Source organism: Notolabrus celidotus, chromosome 13 (assembly GCF_009762535.1).
Source record: "Notolabrus celidotus isolate fNotCel1 chromosome 13, fNotCel1.pri, whole genome shotgun sequence".
Lineage (NCBI taxonomy): Eukaryota > Metazoa > Chordata > Actinopteri > Labriformes > Labridae > Notolabrus > Notolabrus celidotus.
This window is the reverse complement of record NC_048284.1, coordinates 19,142,352-19,160,794: the sequence shown is the minus strand read 5'-3', so window position 1 is coordinate 19,160,794 and position 18,443 is coordinate 19,142,352. Positions and strand designations below refer to the sequence as shown.

Genomic DNA, 18,443 nt, shown 5'->3' with positions numbered 1-18,443 from the left:
TGCATTTAGTGACACGCAAACACTTAGACAGACACAGGAATTCTTTCATTCAACAAGAGTTAATTCAACGGAGTTCAAAGGGAGTACATTTATTCAACAGATAATGAATCTCTTAATAATAATAATAATTCATAGGATTGATATAGTGCTTTTCTTAATACTCAAAGTCGCTTTACATAAAATAAAAGTAAACATAAAACAGGTAAATAAAAGAGAACAAGGACAGAGGTGGGGCGGGGTTCGAGGTCATGTGTTGTATGATTTTTTTGAACAGGAAGGTCTTGAGGTGGTTTGTGAATGATTGAAGTGAGTCAGAGTTGCAGATGTGTGAAGGGAGAGGGTTCCAGAGAGCCGGGGCAGCGATGGCAAAGGCTCTGTACCCCAAGGTGTGGTGCTTGGACTTGGTGATAGGGGACAGGAGATTGGCATATGATGATCTGAGGCGGCGAGATGGGGAGTGACATTTGAGGAGGTCGGTCAGGTATGAGGGGGCGAGGTTATTGAGGACTTTGTAGGTGATGAGCAGGATCTTGAAGTGGATTCAGTGCTGTATGGGTAGCCAGTGGAGGTGCTGAAGGATGGGTGTGATGTGGGCTCTGGCTCTTAGCTAGAACTTGATGCAAACTACAAATCACAAAATTATAAAAGTACAAAAAAAGTTAGCCCTCAAACCATGACACTTGTTGGTACAGAAGTTATCCTGAAAGACTGAAAAAGCAATATAAATGGTTTCCTATGGTTACAATTTTATATTACAGTTATTTTCTTAAGATCTCGACTCAACATCAGATGATCAGAACCTGTATGCCAAGAGTTGCTAAAGGCTAAATCAAACATGGTGATAGGCTTAATTAAGCTCATAATGTGGTCAGTGACCAGCATAGTGTTTTGTTTTCCAGATCACAAAAAAAACTGCTGTCTTACTGCAAGATAACAGAAAGAATATTTCACTATCTAAAGAAAACAACTGAAAAAAGCTTATCATCGCTGAGAAACCATACTATCACACATGTCCTTTGCTAACAAACTCCTGCATCCATGTGAAATATAGTGAAAAATACAGAATCACAACTTCAAAACCTTCTTACGTAAACAAAAAATTACAAAGGAGGAAATTAAAAGTTACTGGAACAATTCCTCATTTTTTATGTTTAGGGAATGCCGAAGTGTACTTAGGGCTAGATACCTAACCCCACACTGCCCTTTGTGGCTGTGCCAGCCGTGTGTCAATGAGATAAGTTAATACTGATGGGCTCTTTACGTTGCAGCCTCTGCCATCAGTGTATGAATGTGGTGTGAATGAGTGAATGTGACATGTAATGTTCAAGTGCTTTGAGTGGTCAGAAGACTAGAGAAAGCTGTATATAAATACAGTCCATTTACAGGTCTGCAGTATGTGAGTATATAACATGCATTCATATCCCAGAAAAGAAATGGCATTGTGCCACACACATACACACACACACACACACTCATACAGGCTACAATAACACCAGATCTATGTTCACAGACATTCAAGCAGATACCTGTGAACATCATTATGAGTAATTTAGGAGAAAGAAAAAGGGAAAGGAAAAGGTTCGTATGAAGAAGCTTTAACTTTAAGTTTGACAACACCTGGACTGGTGGACCCCGACTAGTTATAGAACCGGGCTGTTTCTCTGCCAGATTGGTTGTCATTTAACGATTATTTTGTTTTGGCTGTCGCGCAGCTTGAGCTGTTCCACACTTTAATTTTCCACATGTCTTCTCTGGAATTTTTTTTTTTAAAAGTCTTGAAAACTGCAGTAGGAGTAGCATTTTACACATTGTTGCTCTTAAAGACTCGACACAGACTGTGCTGCAATAGAAATAAAACTGAACTTCTCTGCAGAGCATATTGTCTGCGTAGTCCAGCCATCTGTGCTTTCATGTTTTCTGTTTTCTTTTTTCTGCCTGCTTTCTGTTCGTAGTAGAATTGCACAAACAGATGAAGAAAAACTTCAATCAGCAAGCTCAGATTACTTTATTTGAATTGTGATCTGAAAAATAAATAATCAGGGGTGTGGGGGTCTGGATCTTGGACATCTCATGATCCTTACTGTAAGTGCTCAGTCTTTAAAAGACAGAAATACAATAAAAACCTACAGGATGGATTCAAAGCTTGATCCGAAAAGGCAACTGGACTTGGTAGAAATTCTTGAAGACGTTTCACCTTACATCTAAAATCAATCAATCAATCAGTCTTCATTTATGTTAGGCCAAATCACAACAAATGTTATCTCAAGACGCAGGTCTAGACCATACTCTATGTCAGGGGTTCCCAAACTTTTCAGCCCACGATCCCCAAAATATAGCTGCCAAAGACTCGCGACCCCAACTGTCCCTCCAAGTGATTCCAGGTGGCTTCATTTAGCTGGTCTTCAGAAAATTAGCCTACCTATATGAGCCTGTGGCTGTGTTTCCTGTGCTGTTATGAGTTAACTTACTGCTATTGATGCTTTTGATAATTAACTGTTCACTAACCCTAAACTTAGGAGTCATCTGGCAACAAAGAAAGGCAGAAAACTCAACTCTGTCGGACTATATGAAGTGTACAATGGGTGTTCCCCAAGGTTCTGTGTTGGGTCCCTTATTATTTAGCCTTTAAATCAGTGATCTCCCATAACAGTGTCATGGGATTGAAATACAAATGTATGCCGATAATACTGTTCTGTATACTCATGCAAAAACAGCTGAGTTAGCAGCAGCAAAGTTATCATCTGTCATAGAAGGATCACAGCATGGCTTGACCAATCTTGTCTCAGCCTTAATGTAAGTAAAACTAAAGGCATGTTTTTCTCTAAAACCAGTATGCAGCCCATCAACGCTGACATTGTTATTGGAGCTGAGAGGATTGAAATAGTTAGTGAGTTTAAATATCTTGGTGTAGTCCTAGATTCAAACCTTAATATGAAGAAACATGTTAGGAAAATGATAAAAACCATCAAATATAATTTGACAAACTTTAGACACATAAGAAGCTGTCTTTCAGTGGATGCAGCCAAGACTTTTATGCATGCTATGATCCTTTCCCATGTGTCGTATTGTATCACACGCTAGGGTCAGGCTGGGGAGACAGTCATTAAACCACTTCACTCTCTGTATAAACAAACCTTAAAAATACTCGACAAAAAAACAATGCAATACCACCACTGTAGGATACTGGAGAAACATCTTTTGAGCTTCGAGAATTTTAAATTGTATTCAAATTTGTGTCTTGTGTATAAGATTTTAAATGGCTTGGCCCCGCCTCCGCTGCGTCAGTTTATCAACTTTCGCTCAGTGGACTCTGTTAAATCCACAAGAATATATTCGTTCAGAAATTGCAATGTGCCCTTTCGCCGTACTGCCTTTGGGCAGTCAGCTTTTTCTGTGAAAGCCACAACTCAGTGGAACACCTTACCAGAGGACATTAAGAACAGTGAATCTCTCAGCAGCTTCAAAACCAAACTGAAAAGCCTGCTAAAGGACACTCAACACTGCAACCACTGATTTGATACTTTTAACTTGATGTACAGTACTGTTTGTTTGTTTGTGTGTGTTTGTGTTTGTGTGTGTGTATGTGTGTGTGTGTGTGTGTGTGTGCGTGTGCGTGTGCATGTGCGTGCATGTGGGTGCAAGCGAGCGTTTTTACAATGTGATGTTTTAACTGTGACCTGCCAAGGGACTGCAGATGTAAATTAGCTTTAAGCTAAATCTGGTACAATGCATCAGATGGTGACATTTATGTTAAATATTGTACATGGTCCCTTTACAAATAAATCGAATAACAAATGAAAATAAAAAAACACATTTACTATTTTCAAGGTTTTATTTCAAGGTTAGCTACCATTTTTGTCCATATTTTTTTTACTATAAATGGACAAAATTTACAATTTCTAGATAACTTTTGTCATTCAACTTTTTTTCAGGACATTTTTTCAGTATTTATTTTTTCAAATAAATAAACAAATAAGCAAATTATACATAAGTAATACAAAGTCAACAAAGAGAAGAAAAAATAAATAAATACTAAAATAATAATAATAAACAAATAATAATGATTAACAGTACAAACAAAAATGAAGATAAACATGAGAAAACAAGGAAAATAAACAAATTAGAAAAATAAAAAAATGAATATTTTTAGAGAACTAAAAAAAAATAATTCTAGAAGACAACCCACACTTTGGGAATCCCTGCTCTATGTTATATTATTAACAAAAACCCGAAATCAAGAGAGGTTAGGACTCAGTCTTATCTCATCTTAATCCACCATGAGTAGAGCACTTTGCAGCATTTAGCAAGTTACACTGGCAAGGACAAAATTCCTTTTTACAGGCAGAAACCTCAAGAAGAACCAGACTCATGTTAGACAGCCATCTGCCTCGACGGATAGGCTTCTTCAGTTCTGAACCGACTAGGGACGGAGCTGGAAAATATAACCCTCCATCAGTTGTTTGTGTGCTAAGGTGTCACATGGGGTGTTAGTAGAGTCGTTGACTGAGTTCCCGCCAGTTGTTCAGGACTTTCCTGACGGTCGTTAGCCTAGTTCCTGACAGTGGTTCAGGTCATCGGTTGTCTGTGGGTCATTGGGGTTACATGATCTCTGGTGTGAGTGTTATGAAAGAAAATCAAGACTGCATTGTATGTTTGTGGACAAGTGGTGTCTAGTGTTGTACAAGCTTAACATAGATCTTCCTTGACACCTCTTTGAAATCAGTCTCTTCTGTACAAAATCTGAACCTTGTTGTCCTCAAAGGAAGTGTCCCTTATCCTTGAGATGTGGATGTACAACCAGCATTAAAACACCATGTGTACCCTTCTCTAGCTGAGAGTATAACATGATTTTAAGAGAGGCCTGTTGCTTATTGCTAGTTTATTTAGAGGGATTTAAGTCCAAATCCATCCTCATATCACAAGCTTCTGTAAAATACTTAAACCATTTTGTGGCTCACGACTACATTTATTTGGCATTCTTCTACCCTGTGAGCCCATGAGTGAGCTTTTTCTCATTTTTTTCTTGTTTTTCAAAAGTCTAAAGTTTGAAAAAGGTGAAGAGATCTTTCAAAGTGTTTTCAGAGTGTCAAAGATTGATTGAGTGCGTGTTAAACCTGAGCTGTGCCTCAGTGCTCCGTCTTGGTGAAGCTGTGATATTTGCAGAAAGAGAGCAGGGTTCGCTCCCTCACCTGTCCTCTCCTCATGCGCCGGACCGGGGGAGGACACGCAACAATAGCCTCATATTGATTAATTAATGTAGACCCATGCACCCCACGGCAACAGTAAATAACGATGCGTCACAGTGGCGATGCCAGAGAGATAGCATCAAGTCAAAACATCAAGGCCGCTCTGCTTGATAGATCGCAGCGGCTCGCCAAAATCAATGGCACTACAAAAATAAAGAGCAGACGCACATGTGTGTGTGTCTGTGCATGTGTGTTTGAATACCAATAGGTGGGAGCGGAAGAATGCAAGGCACACTCTGTCGCCGTATTGTGCTAAGCTCACACACAAACAAGCTCTCTTTCTCTCTGCTGCCGTCATTCAAATGAATATCTCTCCTCAAAAGTCACCTTGGAAAGGTGCCGCAGCGTGCAACGTGGTAAGAAAGAGAAAAGCCATTCGCTTCCGATAACAACCTTCGATTAATGACTCCTCCATCGGCCTGCCACGCCGACCGTCCTCAGACACAGACTGGGAGATGGCCTTTAAGAAAATAAATATATTGATTTCTCACCTGGTGCAGATAAGAAGCAGGTTATTAATGAGGACATGAGTGGAAAGTGAGTCATTGGAATTGAGCTGAGTAAGGTGCATGAAAGGGGAGACACGCTCCAACATATATACACACACACACACACGCATTCTTAATGGTGTGCTGCCTTTGGCTGCTTGTTGACCAGGCTGTAATCAGATGTTTTTTCGCTCTGCCTTCACAGGTGAAACAGTAATAAGCCACTGTCTCACCATCCCACAAATAATTTACCCAACTCAGCTGACACTAAGTGTGTGTGCATGTGTGTGTGTGTACATGTGTGGATGCTCACACACCAGAAAACGCATCCGGTCTCACGCACTGACTCCTTCACGCTACGTCCCTTTATCACTCTCTCTGTTTCTCCTCGCTCACAAGCAGAAATACTGTATGCTTTAAAGTCAGGGTTATCTCTTCTGTGAGCGTGTGCGCTCGTGTGTGTGTTTACCCCTCTGGTAATTCCTGTCCCGATGGTATCGGTAGCTTTAGAGAGGCGTGTAATCAGCTCATTCTGAGGTGTAGCTCATTGAAACCCAGGGGGGAGGAGAGGAAAAAAGAGAGAAGGAGAAGGGTGGGCACTCCGTTTAAGAAAGCTGTTATGGCTCTTGAAGCGTTTGCACACTCATCGAACCTCAGACTAACAAGTCAGGTATTGGCCTGCGTATGCACATATACATATTAGTGTCCATTTTGTTCCACAGTGTATCCGTCTCTCACTTTGCCCCCGCCTCTGCCGCTCTCCCAGTGTCCATGCTCTACTTTTCTCTGTCAGTTCCAGTTTGTCTCAGGCTCTTATCACCGACACAGGCTTTTGTTCTCCTTGGGCCTGAGACTACAAAGTGATTCTGTCTGCCTCTGCTTCTCGCTGCTCTCCCCCCACTGTTTCCTCTCAGTGAGTGAGGGATTGAGTGAGTAAGAGAGTGATTAACTAAAGGAGTCAGTGTGTTTTCTATTTATCTGGCAAATAGAAGTACTAAACATGTAATAAAATTAGTGGGTCGGTTTGTGTGTCGGATCATTCTTTTGTACACTTGTGGACTCAAATCTGTGTCCGGACCAAGGGGCAACCTCCGGTCTAATAATATGAGTCCAATGCGGAATTGCTAAAAACTGCAGTTCATCGAGGATCCGCTTGAGGCTGGCTCCAGAAGTACCGGAAACCACATACACACCAATTCAAAAAAGCTGATCTTTACAGCAGAAATAAACATGTTTACAGCCTGGTACAAAAGACGAGTGTAGTCTGGATAGCTCATTTCTCAATCGGCACTCACTGTACGGTGGGTGAATTTTTTCATAACACGGTAGTTTCAAAGATAATGAGATTTCGAGTCTTCCAATGAGAGCCACAGCTGACTTGATAGACAGGCGGGAACACTGTAGCTGTTGGCTAGAAGGCTCAAACTCTGCCTCTTTACGTCACAATCGCTCGACAGCAGCAATATGGCTGTCGCCGCTGATTGGCCTCAAAACAGCTCTTCAGAAACAGATGGGTGACGTCATGGATACTACGTCCATATTTTATACAGTCTATGGTCCAGACTCAATATCCCATCAGGCTTAGGGACAGTAGGAACTTTTCAAATTCCTTATATTGTAATTCCATATAATGACTCTAAGCTGTATCTAAGTATTTAATAAACTGAATAATGTAGGAAAAGTTTAATCAGTCATCATGCAAACTTTAATATGCTTGTTTTGCAAGTGTGATTTGGGTCCATTGATGCATCCCACAATGCTTTGTTCAAAACAAATGAGAGCATCGCACAGCTGCAGAACATTAGAGGTTATTGCACGTGGGTTTCATACAGCTTGGGGAAATGTTTGAATGATTATAAAAGAGTTTTGGTTCTTTTTCTGAGATTTAATGCTGCATTCATGCGATGTCAGCAGAATGTGGAAAAACCTCCAATCACTTCGACTGGGGAGTGCAAGCCTTCTAGTCTCAGTTAAAAAGTTTAAATCAGCTACTTGTGCTCTGATATGTCTCCCAGTTGTTCACTGATCAGGTTTAGCTCGTTGAATGTCAAAAATCAGTTGTAATAGTATTGAATTGATACATACAAATTGGGATTTATTAGTTTTTTTGGTGTTTTAAGCCGTCTTGCTCCCAGTTTGTTGATAGTCTGGTAATCTGTTCACCAAGGTGGATGTATCTATGAGTGCTGATTATCACTGGCATGACATGGAAGTGTTTTTCTTACTCAAGAAATACCTGATTATATGATAATCCTCCTTTTCAAGATTGATTTTTGGAAAAAATATTTTTGAAGAACAAATCTTGTGTTGATATAGAAAACAGTTTCATTTACATATATTTATTAAACCTGCAACATATTTCCAACTCAGCTGTCAATTAACCTGGCTACTTTTGAGCTACTTTGTCCCGGACGGTCACTGTGTCTCTCCATCTCTCATCGCCATAAGACTAAGTGGCTCCGTCCACTGTTGTGTTGTGTTGTGTTGTTTTGGAGCGGCAGTAGCTCAGTCCATAGGGGCTTGGCTTGGCAACTGGAGGGTCGTCGGTTCAAAGTCTGGCAAATGGACAGGTGGCTGGAGAGGTGCTGGTTCACTTGCCTGGGCACTGCTGAGATGCCCTTGAGCAAGGCACCGAACCCCCAACTGCTCGGGGTGCACTGGTTGATGGCAGCATCCTCACTCTGACTTCTTTCCCCAAGTGCATGTCCACTGCATGTTTGTGCATAAAATTGTATGTATATACACCAAACTGTGCGTGTTGCATGACCAAAAAATATAACACGAGTGGAAAAATTGAATTCCCCCCCTGGGGATTAATAAAATAAGTTTTATATTGATATTTAAATAAGGACCCTTAATATATGACGATCCCACCTTTTCAGATGTTCTTCATGAAAAGGTCAGTAGAGGAACCACATATCACTCCACTGAGCCCCTCCCACTAAATGATGCACCAAACATGTCAAAGTTTGCACTCTCTGTTTCACTCAGTTATGGTGGACTTAAAGGACAGAAAGAAACACTGATAGTTGATACACATACATCCAAAGAGTTAAAAAGGAGCATCAGGTGTGTGATGCACAGCTGGTGTGCCCTAAGCTCCACAGAGGTGAGGAGAGATTGCTATAGTGAGAAAAGAGAGAAACACACGACACAAGCTATGAAGAAGCTGGATGATGACAGTTTTTATAGAGTTTCTGTTATTGGATAGTTATGTGCAAGCTAACCATGATTAGTTGTTTGATTAACACTAAATAAAACTCACAGATCAGACGTAAACAGTATATCATATTTAATGTATTATTGTCAGGAACATGCAATGAACAACTGTTGTTATTTCAACCACAAATTTCATAAATTCTTGAACCCACAGTAGCTTTAAGGTTGAGCAAACATGTCAGCAACTGCTATAAGAATACTTTCCCAGAACAAAATGCAATGTCCTTATATTAGTCTTTGTCTGACAAGCAAACAAAACAAATTGTAAAGGGTAGAAACCAATACATAATGGCCCTTTCTTAAAAAAAACAAAAACTAATATGATTGATCAGCTATTACATTTTCACACAATTTCCGGTTATTCACTACTGTTGAAATATAAGCCTGGTGCCAGTCTGTTCAAAGCATTTCAGTAGAGCTTAAGTCAGATATGTTGGTCAAAAAACGATTTTCATGATCAGGAAAGAACTATGATTCTAAATTAGTGTTGGATAATGACAATATTATCTTCACAAATGCACACCTGACAATTTCTCAAAATGTTTCAAGCTACAAAAGAGTGTCATGTTTTCAACATGATAGTGGACAAAGTAACAGACACCTATGCTTTGTTGACAGTTTCTGCATTTAGATCAATGCTACGGGCAAACAAACAGATGTGCAGACAGATTCTATCCATTCTGTCAAGTGTTGCTTTTCCTGTTTTGCACTAGTTGCATGATGTGCATGGGGGCGGCTGTGGCACAGTGGGTAGAGTCGGTCGTCTATCAATCGCAAGGTTGGCGGTTCGATACCAGCACCAGCAGTCACATGCCGAAGTTCCCTTGAGCAAGACACTGAACCACGAATTGCTCCCTTTGTTGTTCAGAAGTGTGTGAATGTGAACGAATGAGATTAGCTAACACTGATGGTGCCTCACTTCATAGTAGCTACCATCAGTCAGTGAATGGGTATGAATGGGTGAATGTGACGAGTAGTGTAAAAGTGCTTTGAGTGGTCAGAAAGACTAGAAAAGTGCTATATAAGTACAAGTCCATTTACCATTTACCATGTGAATGCTCACCTGCGCTCAGTACATTTGCCTGGACATTCCCTGCTGAGATCTCACATTCAAGTCTTGCAGAAATTTCACTAAGGGGATGGCAAGGGAAAATCTGGGCGAGGTTGGGGTGAAATTTTGGTTTATTTGCTTTCACACCATAGACTGTATAAAATATAGACGTAGTATCCGTGACATCGCCCATCTGTTTCTGAAGCGCTGTTTTGAGGCCAATCAGCGGCGACAGCCATATTGTTGCTGTCGAGCTAAAGAGGCGGGCTTTGAGCCTCCTAGCCAACAGCTACAGTGTTCCTACCTGTCAATCGAGTCAGCTGTGCCTCTCATTGGAAGACTCATAATCTTAATATCCTCAAAATTGATGCTTTAGAAAAATATTCACCCCCGTACAGTGTGTGCCGATCGAGAAATAAGCTATCCAGACTACACTCGTCTTTTGTACCTGGCTGTAAACATGTTTATTTCTGCTGTAAAGATTGTCTTTTTTGGATTCATATTTTTTATTATTGATATTTTAAGGCTGGGGGTTGCCGCTTAGTTCACACATGCAGACCAACCCCACAATTTTTGAATTTTGTGCATGTGTGAATACAGCTTATGCATAAGGTATTTGGATACAACCATATAAACAGTTTATTGACAGTATACATGAGTTGCACAGCCAGATAAGCGAATCAAACAGATCAAAAATGTAAAACAGATCATTTGGGATTCTTGTAATCAAACCTCACTGTCTGTCTTACTCAATATGCAAGACTTATTCAGGGGATTCAAATTCAAAGTGCACTTTGATGAAGTTTGGGCTCATCTTGAGAGCACTTATTAGAAGTGGGCTTGTGCTTCCTCTTTGAATAATGAATACTCACAGTTCAAGAAACAATACATGCTCACACATATGCATGCACACGCACACACAACCAACATTTGTACACAACATATGCAAACACGCACACAGACAGGCACACAATAGCCCAGCAAGAAGATGGACAGAATCCCAGAATTCGGGGGGGGGGGGATTTTTAATGATGCTTCTTGACTTTGTCTTCCCCTTTTCTTCTCATCTCCCTCTATTTTTACCCTCCCTCTCTTTTGTCTAGCCCGCCGAGAGGTGCATTGTGACAGGCACTGTCGTCTGTATTCAGCAAACGTGGGATGAGACTTATCCAAGAGGGGAGGGTTGGTTGTTAATCCACTGTGCTTTAGTTAAAGTCTTTTCTTCCCTTCTGTCTCCCTTGTTTTTTGCAGTTTTGCTTCAGCTGGCCAATGATGCGTTTCCCAGGGACATGATGCTGGCTCTGTCCTACTTACTAGCCCTGCCTCAGGTAGGTGGACACACTGTCCCACACAAGTACACACACTGAGCTTTATTTATAGCAGACTCAGGGAATGTGTGCAATAATGCAAGTGTAATTGTATTCTAGGGAGATAACTGAGTTGAACCTACATCCACTATTGAACCCCTTGCCTCTCCAGAAGAGCTGTTGTGTTGACACTTTACATCAGTGTGTCAAATCAAAGCTGAGCTGAAAATGCACCAGAATATTGCTGGTGAATGACATACAACAGTAGCAGTTCATCAAAAGCGTGACACTGTGACGACCTAGATGTTAGTGATGCAATACATGTCTTGCTAAAAGAGTTTCATGTCTCCTTCGGTTCAATCAACATTCGTACATTTCTATGAACCACTTCACAATATGTGTGTGCTGTCACCTTGTCACAGCTGTCAAAGGAGCAAGCCGGTACTTTGACTACTTTGACAGCAGAGAAAACAAATTCATGACAGAGAAAGCCACTGACGACTGCAGGGTGTTGTGTTCAAGTGTAGGTCATGAAGTCCCTCGTGATTCTCAACACTTATGTAGGACTTCTGGAGGACTGAACTGCTGGAGTGGATGTTACATGGATATTTCCTGGAGAGCTTGCTAACCCCACTTGTGCTAGACCTGTGCCATAATGGCTCAATTAAACACTGTTTTCTTTGTTAAAGTTTATTCAATTCATGATTGAGCTTTGTATCTTTATTTTAACAGCTTATTTCTGAACATTGTGAATTTGATGCCCATGAGAGATTTCATATGATTAAATCTTGGAATCAAGAAAAGGATAGTTGATGCTTTTTTGCTTAATTTAATCCACCACCAGCTTCTTTCCTTACCCATGTCTTTCAATCCATCTGTCCAGGTGCTGGATGCCAACAGGTGTTTTGAGAAACAGTGTCACTCTGCCTTGTCGCTCCAGCTGGCGGCGTACTACTACTCTGTGCAGATCTACTCTCGCCTCCTGCCATGCTTCAAGAACAAGCACCACACACTTTACCAGGTCAGTGCTGAATACCTCTTATTGCAAATGTTAATGTGTGGTTGAGTGAAAAGACTGCGCCGACCTTGGAAATGTCCAGAACTTAATTTTTGGCCACTTCTTCTTGTGAGTACAACTATGTTACATCAAATTTGATGTTTCTGGGATGCTGATTTAGCTCACGTAGTACGAGCAAGTGCCTCATATACAGTAAAGCAAGGAAGTCCCCGATTTGCTGTTCAGTCCGGACATGAGACCACATACTGTATAAATAATGGACGTAATATCCGTGACGTCACCCATCTGTTCCTGAGCGCTGTTTTGAAGCCAATCGATGGTGGCAGCCATATTGGAAATGTGGAACTCAACCAGGCAGAGTGTGACGTAAAGAGGTGGGGTTTGAGCCTCCTAGCCAACAGCTGTGTGTTCCCGTCCGGGAGTCAAGTCAGTCATGTCCTTATTTGGGAAAGAACTTATAATATTAATATCTTCTGAACTGTCACGTTAGAAAAAAATTCATCCCTCGTACAGTGTAAGCCGATAGAGAGATTAGCTACGTAGGGCCAAGCCGTTTTTTGAACCAGGCTGTAAACATGTTTATTAATGCTGCAAAGATCGTCTTATCTGAATTGGTCTCTTTGTGGCTTCTGGTGTTTCTGCAGCTAGCCTCAAGAGGATTCTCAATGAATTGCAGTTTATAACACTCCTGCATGGGCTTCATAGTTTGAGACCGGAGGTTGCCACTTGCATGAGACTAAGGATGGGAATTGATACGATTTTATTTTATTGATACCAATCCATTCTGCTTATCGATCCAATTCTTTATCGTTTACCTAATTAATTCCTGTGGATTTTCTCCAACCTGCACACTTTGTGTTAATGTTAACAGAAGACAAGACATATGTATCTTCACGGCTCTGCTGAGACAGGGAAGCACTCGTCGACAGGTGTTTTGGTTGAAAGAACAACCCTGTTACCTGGCAACTTTCAGCTGGATGCATATTTTGTGGTCGTAGTGGCGACGTATTTTAAAAAACTCTCCTATGAATGTCTTAAGGTTTTATTAAAGAGGAATTTGTTGAGCACATTTTGTCAACATATTAAAATAATCAACTAGGATTCACTCATGAGGACTTTTCATGTTGAAACCAACAGCTGTTGGTGATCACTAGATAACAGGGTCACCATTTAAACCATAATCACCAACAGCATAGAGTGTCAAACACATGGCACCCCTGATATTTAATGCAGTGTAGTGTAGACAAATGTTTCAGCATGTTTCTGGTGTTTTCACTATTGCTTGAAATGACATAGCCACTGATATAGCATGTTGAGCTTTAAGCATAAAATGAAGCCACACTTTGCACCACTTCTGTCACCTGTCTGCCATGATCACTTCCCCGACTCTTTGATTGTCATTTGCGTGACGTCATAGCTGGAACTGGTCCTCGATTCCCATCCCTACTGGTGACCACTTAATGCATATCACCCCCATTCATTCTTACCCACATTTTCAATCTTGATTATTTGTCCTATCCTTAAGGGGCAAAGTCCAAACAGTAGTCTTGAAAAAAGATCAATTCTTTATAGAAAATGCTTTCCACAAATGAAAATGCTACATATCTACAACACAAAAGTAAAGGTTAATTTAACATGACCATTATAGCAAAAGGAAGTCGTAAAATAAGGTACCAACAACAAACAGCAGGCATTTGTCAAACTGATGAAGCCATTTAAACGCTTGAAGCTGTGGCTTCAACAGTGCCCCAGTGATTGATCTGTCTTGAACAAATTGGTTTTGAAGAAGTTTCTTGATACCTGGGAGACTAAGTGCATGTTTGGGCTCTTCACTCAGAAAAAATTTAAGTCAGAGAGCAGCCACAGCCCCAAAGCAAGTATCCACCGTTGGTTAAAGTCTGTTACAGGGCTGCTTGAGGAACTAGCTGAAGTGGAATTGGACACTTGAGCCTGTATGGCTTTTGACGAGACAAGAGATGTAACACTAGGCTGAACCATGGATTATTGTAGTTGTAAAACTGAACAATCAGGGAACAGGAAAGTGAACAGGAATCATGCATTTTTATTTCATTCAGAGCATGAGGGAAAAGGCAAGAAAGTACAGTAATGTTTGGCTTTGTTGGAAATAGAAATGAGTGTTTCATCCGCATTATGCGGAAACCAAGCCCATACTATTACACAGCAAAAATTCTGAAAAATGTTGTCGGGAAAGAACATATTAATGTACAGTCACCTATCACATAAAGGGATAGTGATGGGTTTTTTTTAAGTGTGGTTGTGTGAGGTACTTGTGAATAGTAATGGCCCTTTTCCATTACACATTTCCAGCCCTACTCGACTTGACTCGGCTCTACACGACTTGACTCTACTTAGTTTGGGTACCTTTTCCACCAGCCCGAGTACCGACTCACGGTGGGCGGGGTCGTCATAACACTGCTGAAACTGTGTTCATGTCATTTTGAACGCGACAACAATCACAAGCAATGGAGGACATGGAGGCAATGGTGTACTTGCCAACCCTAATCTCGTCAACGGACCACAGAGAAACTTTGCGTGCAGACATTGTACAGTACTGGTGTCATTTTTAAAAAAATGGCGTGTTTGAGTCTGTGTTGGGCGTCGCGCTCATGACTCTTCGGTGATGGCATTCTCTGACCAATCAGTGGCTGGCAGTCCGTCGACGTCACCTTTTAGTATCGGCTCAGCTCCCTTGGAACCAGAGCAGAGCAGGTACGAAAAACTGGTATCTGACACGAGATACCGCGCCCGTGGAAACGCAACACAAACCAGGTAGAGTCAAGTCAAGTCGAGTGGAGTAGGGCTAAGAGGGGCCGGTGGAAATGGGCCATGAGTCGATGACCCACAGGGAGCGCTGGTCAGATTAGCCCCTTTTTGAGAAACTGGGTGGAAAACTGTAACAGAAGCTAACTAGCTAGTTTTTGAAAATGTCAGACCTATACATTAATGGTGGGGTAATTGTGTGCTATATTTAGAAGTTTGTCAGCCCTCTACTTTGCTGTCATAAAGGGAAATGAAAAGCCACTAACAAGCAGAAATCCAAAATTGAAATTGTATTGAAAATATATTTTGAAAACTTTGATTTAGTTATTCCTTTGGCTTAAATGGACAACACAGTGGGAACACAAACAGCTTTATAGCAGTGTGGAGATTTTAGAAATGTACGCAATCAGACATGGTGATGTAACAAAATTGGAAAAATAACAGAAAAGTTGACAATAATTGTAATTATACTTTCACAGATCAGAATAATAATCCATTTACTTATCCTTGAATACAAACTAACACTGGGTTGTGTCTTTGCCTCTGTTTGTCAGTGTTCTTGCACGCATCTCTTTGTTTTCCCAAGATGTGTTAATTATAGCATAAAGATAATTTGCATAATTGACTTGCTGGTTGGATTACACCAAATCTGACTATAATGTTCTTGTCCAATATGGAAGCCCACTGATTTTCTGAAACAATGCAAGCCATAAGTAGCTTCATGACAGTTTTTCATTTTCTTATCACTCATATTGGAAAAACAGGCAAAAGATAAAAAGAATAGATCAGAATATATGTTTAGAAAGGAAAGAAGAGGACAACAGTTGAAAAAAGTGGCATCAGGGGTGTCGGGGGTTGCTAGGCATTGAATAAGAGAATAAATGGCTCTGACCTTTTCCTTGAGTGGACTGTGGCTCTGGTGGCTTTCAGCCTAGGTGGAAGGAGGGGAGGTAAAATGTTGAAATAAAAGAACGGTAAAAGAAAAGAGGCCAGCTGAAGAAGTGGATAAGTGTGTCCCGGTTGACATTCAAGGTCAAGGCTGCACGCAGAAAACCCACACGTTCAACCACATAAAGAGTTCCGCTCAACACTACATGCTCTTCCACACACACACTGACACACTTGTCCTCCCTGCATCCTAATGGCAGTAATCACTCCCCAACCTCATGCCTCGAGTGAAGTTCAAGTCCATTAACTTAAAATATATACAGCTTCTTCCTCCTCGGTGCTATACTTTGGTGGTTGTACCTTCATTTTTTGCTCATTTCTTCTCTTTTTTATCTCTTTGCCTTTGAGTTTTTTTCTCTTTAATGTGTTCTACCAGAGTGTGTGCTTGTTATCGTTGTGTTCCAGGTCTCGCCTTCACTCAGCTCTTATTGATGAGGTGGTCGCAACTTTTGCTCTAACACTGATAGAAGTAGGAAGAGAGAAAACCATTAAACCCTTCTTTCTCAGTTTCCTTCACTGCATTCACCACTGGATTTCTCTTCCAGTGTATGCTCTCTGGCCCCTTTACTTCTCTTATTTTTTCTCTGTCAGTTAACTTTAATGAATTGCTTTGATGGCATGACAGTTCTGTTTTTGTGTCTTTTTCTGTCAACATTATATTGCTCTTCCTTCTCTCCTTTCTCCCTACAAGAGTCTTTTCTCCCATTGTTCTGTTTCACTCTCGTCAAATCTCAGGACTCTCTGTCCACGATGCTATCTTGACGCTGCATACTTTATACATTTCTCTCATGCGTTCTTTAGATCTCTTGCTTTCTCTTATCTCTTAAGGGCAAGCACTTTACAGCTCGTGATATTTAATTTCAGATATCTACGACAGGGTGCGGATATCAGGATTTCTTGTGTGAGATTGATTTGCATTGTAAATGAGGTTGAGGAGAGAATAACATGTCGGATTAAGTGACATGTTTTTTTTTTTAATCATTTTTATATATGTAAAGGTGTTATATCCCGGAAAAGGGGGAGGAATGATCACAAAAGGGATTCCGTGCTTGCTGTTTGAGAACATTTAGTAGAATTTATAGACATATAAAATATAATATTTGACAAATATACAACTTTATAACATTTTTATAAGGTTAGAGAGGTATAGGTATAGAGTTCACACTTCTGTTAAGCATTATATTATACAGTAACTGGAATCAATTTCTTCCTTTAACGGTTAAGCATATATAAGCTGAAGCTTGAATTCCTCAAAATGCATGGAGGTACATGAGACAATAATACACAGATACACAGATACACAGATAACAACATATTAGTATCATGAATCTATGCCAGTTTACTTGTTTCACTTGTGAAACAGGAAATTGGTTACATGTGGCACATCTACAGGGGCTACTACAGCAATGAGCAGGGGCTAAACCTTTACTGTGCACAAAACTGATTTCTAACTCATTCAAACGTCATAATAACACTGACATGATAGCAAGGCGTTTTTGAAATATAAGCACAGTTTTTTTTAACATAAACGTACCCCTTAAAGGAGCAAAATAATCATGAGATCAAGAGCGTTCACTAGAATGAGGAAAAGAACACGTGTGCACCAGCTAAATGTTAATGATCCCTCAGGTAAGTGCAGTCCGCAACAGACCAGATTCAGCAGACAATCATGGCTATGGAACGTTCCACGACTCTTGTGTTGGTGTTTGTTACGTTTTCTCACGCTGTTCCTCCTCTAAATCCACTAAAGAATGCTCCAGGAGCCTGCATTTAAATCAGGAGAGACACAATTGGAATATTAAAGGTTATTTATTACAACTGAATGAATAATGAAACTTGACAGAAATCTTTAGCGTAAGGACTCTATGGGGATAATTTTGTGAGCGTAGGATGTGTGAATTTGGCAGCTGAAGAAATCCCCCTAGAGTCCAGACACTGGTGGTGGTGGTTGATGAATCCTAGGAATTGAAGACTTGTAGAGACCAGGTGGAGATTTGGAGGTGGAGGGGTGCACACCATCAATGCAAGAAGGAACTAGCTGGAGAAAGAGACACATTTAAAAGACAGCAGAAAGTTGATAGCCTGACGATAAGGGCGTGCCACTGAGCTATTGTATGACATCCGCCGCTGATTAACCAATGACAGCTCCGGAGCGTATAGCTGGAAGCGGGTGAGCTATTGAACGAGGGAGAGGAGAGTTAAACAACTGCTGTGATGCTTTATAGTCCTCCTGTCTGAACTTTCGCTAGAGCTACATTTGTCAACAGAGCTGTCAATCAATCATCTTTTAAAATTCAATTTCCTAATTCAAACTAGAATTCTCAGAAAAATGAACATTTAGACATACATCAGCGTAATAAGTACTAATAATGATAGAAACCATGT

General features: G+C 40.7%; 1 protein-coding gene across 1 annotated transcript in view; it reads left to right on the top strand.

Annotated features, from left to right (window-relative positions):
- Nucleotides 1-18,443, top strand: part of nbas (NBAS subunit of NRZ tethering complex) — a 253,161-nt gene that overhangs the window by 120,999 nt on the left and 113,719 nt on the right. The window contains 2 exon segments of the mRNA XM_034700252.1: nucleotides 11,256-11,332; nucleotides 12,195-12,332. Coding sequence (XP_034556143.1) covers nucleotides 11,256-11,332; nucleotides 12,195-12,332 — 215 coding nt within the window.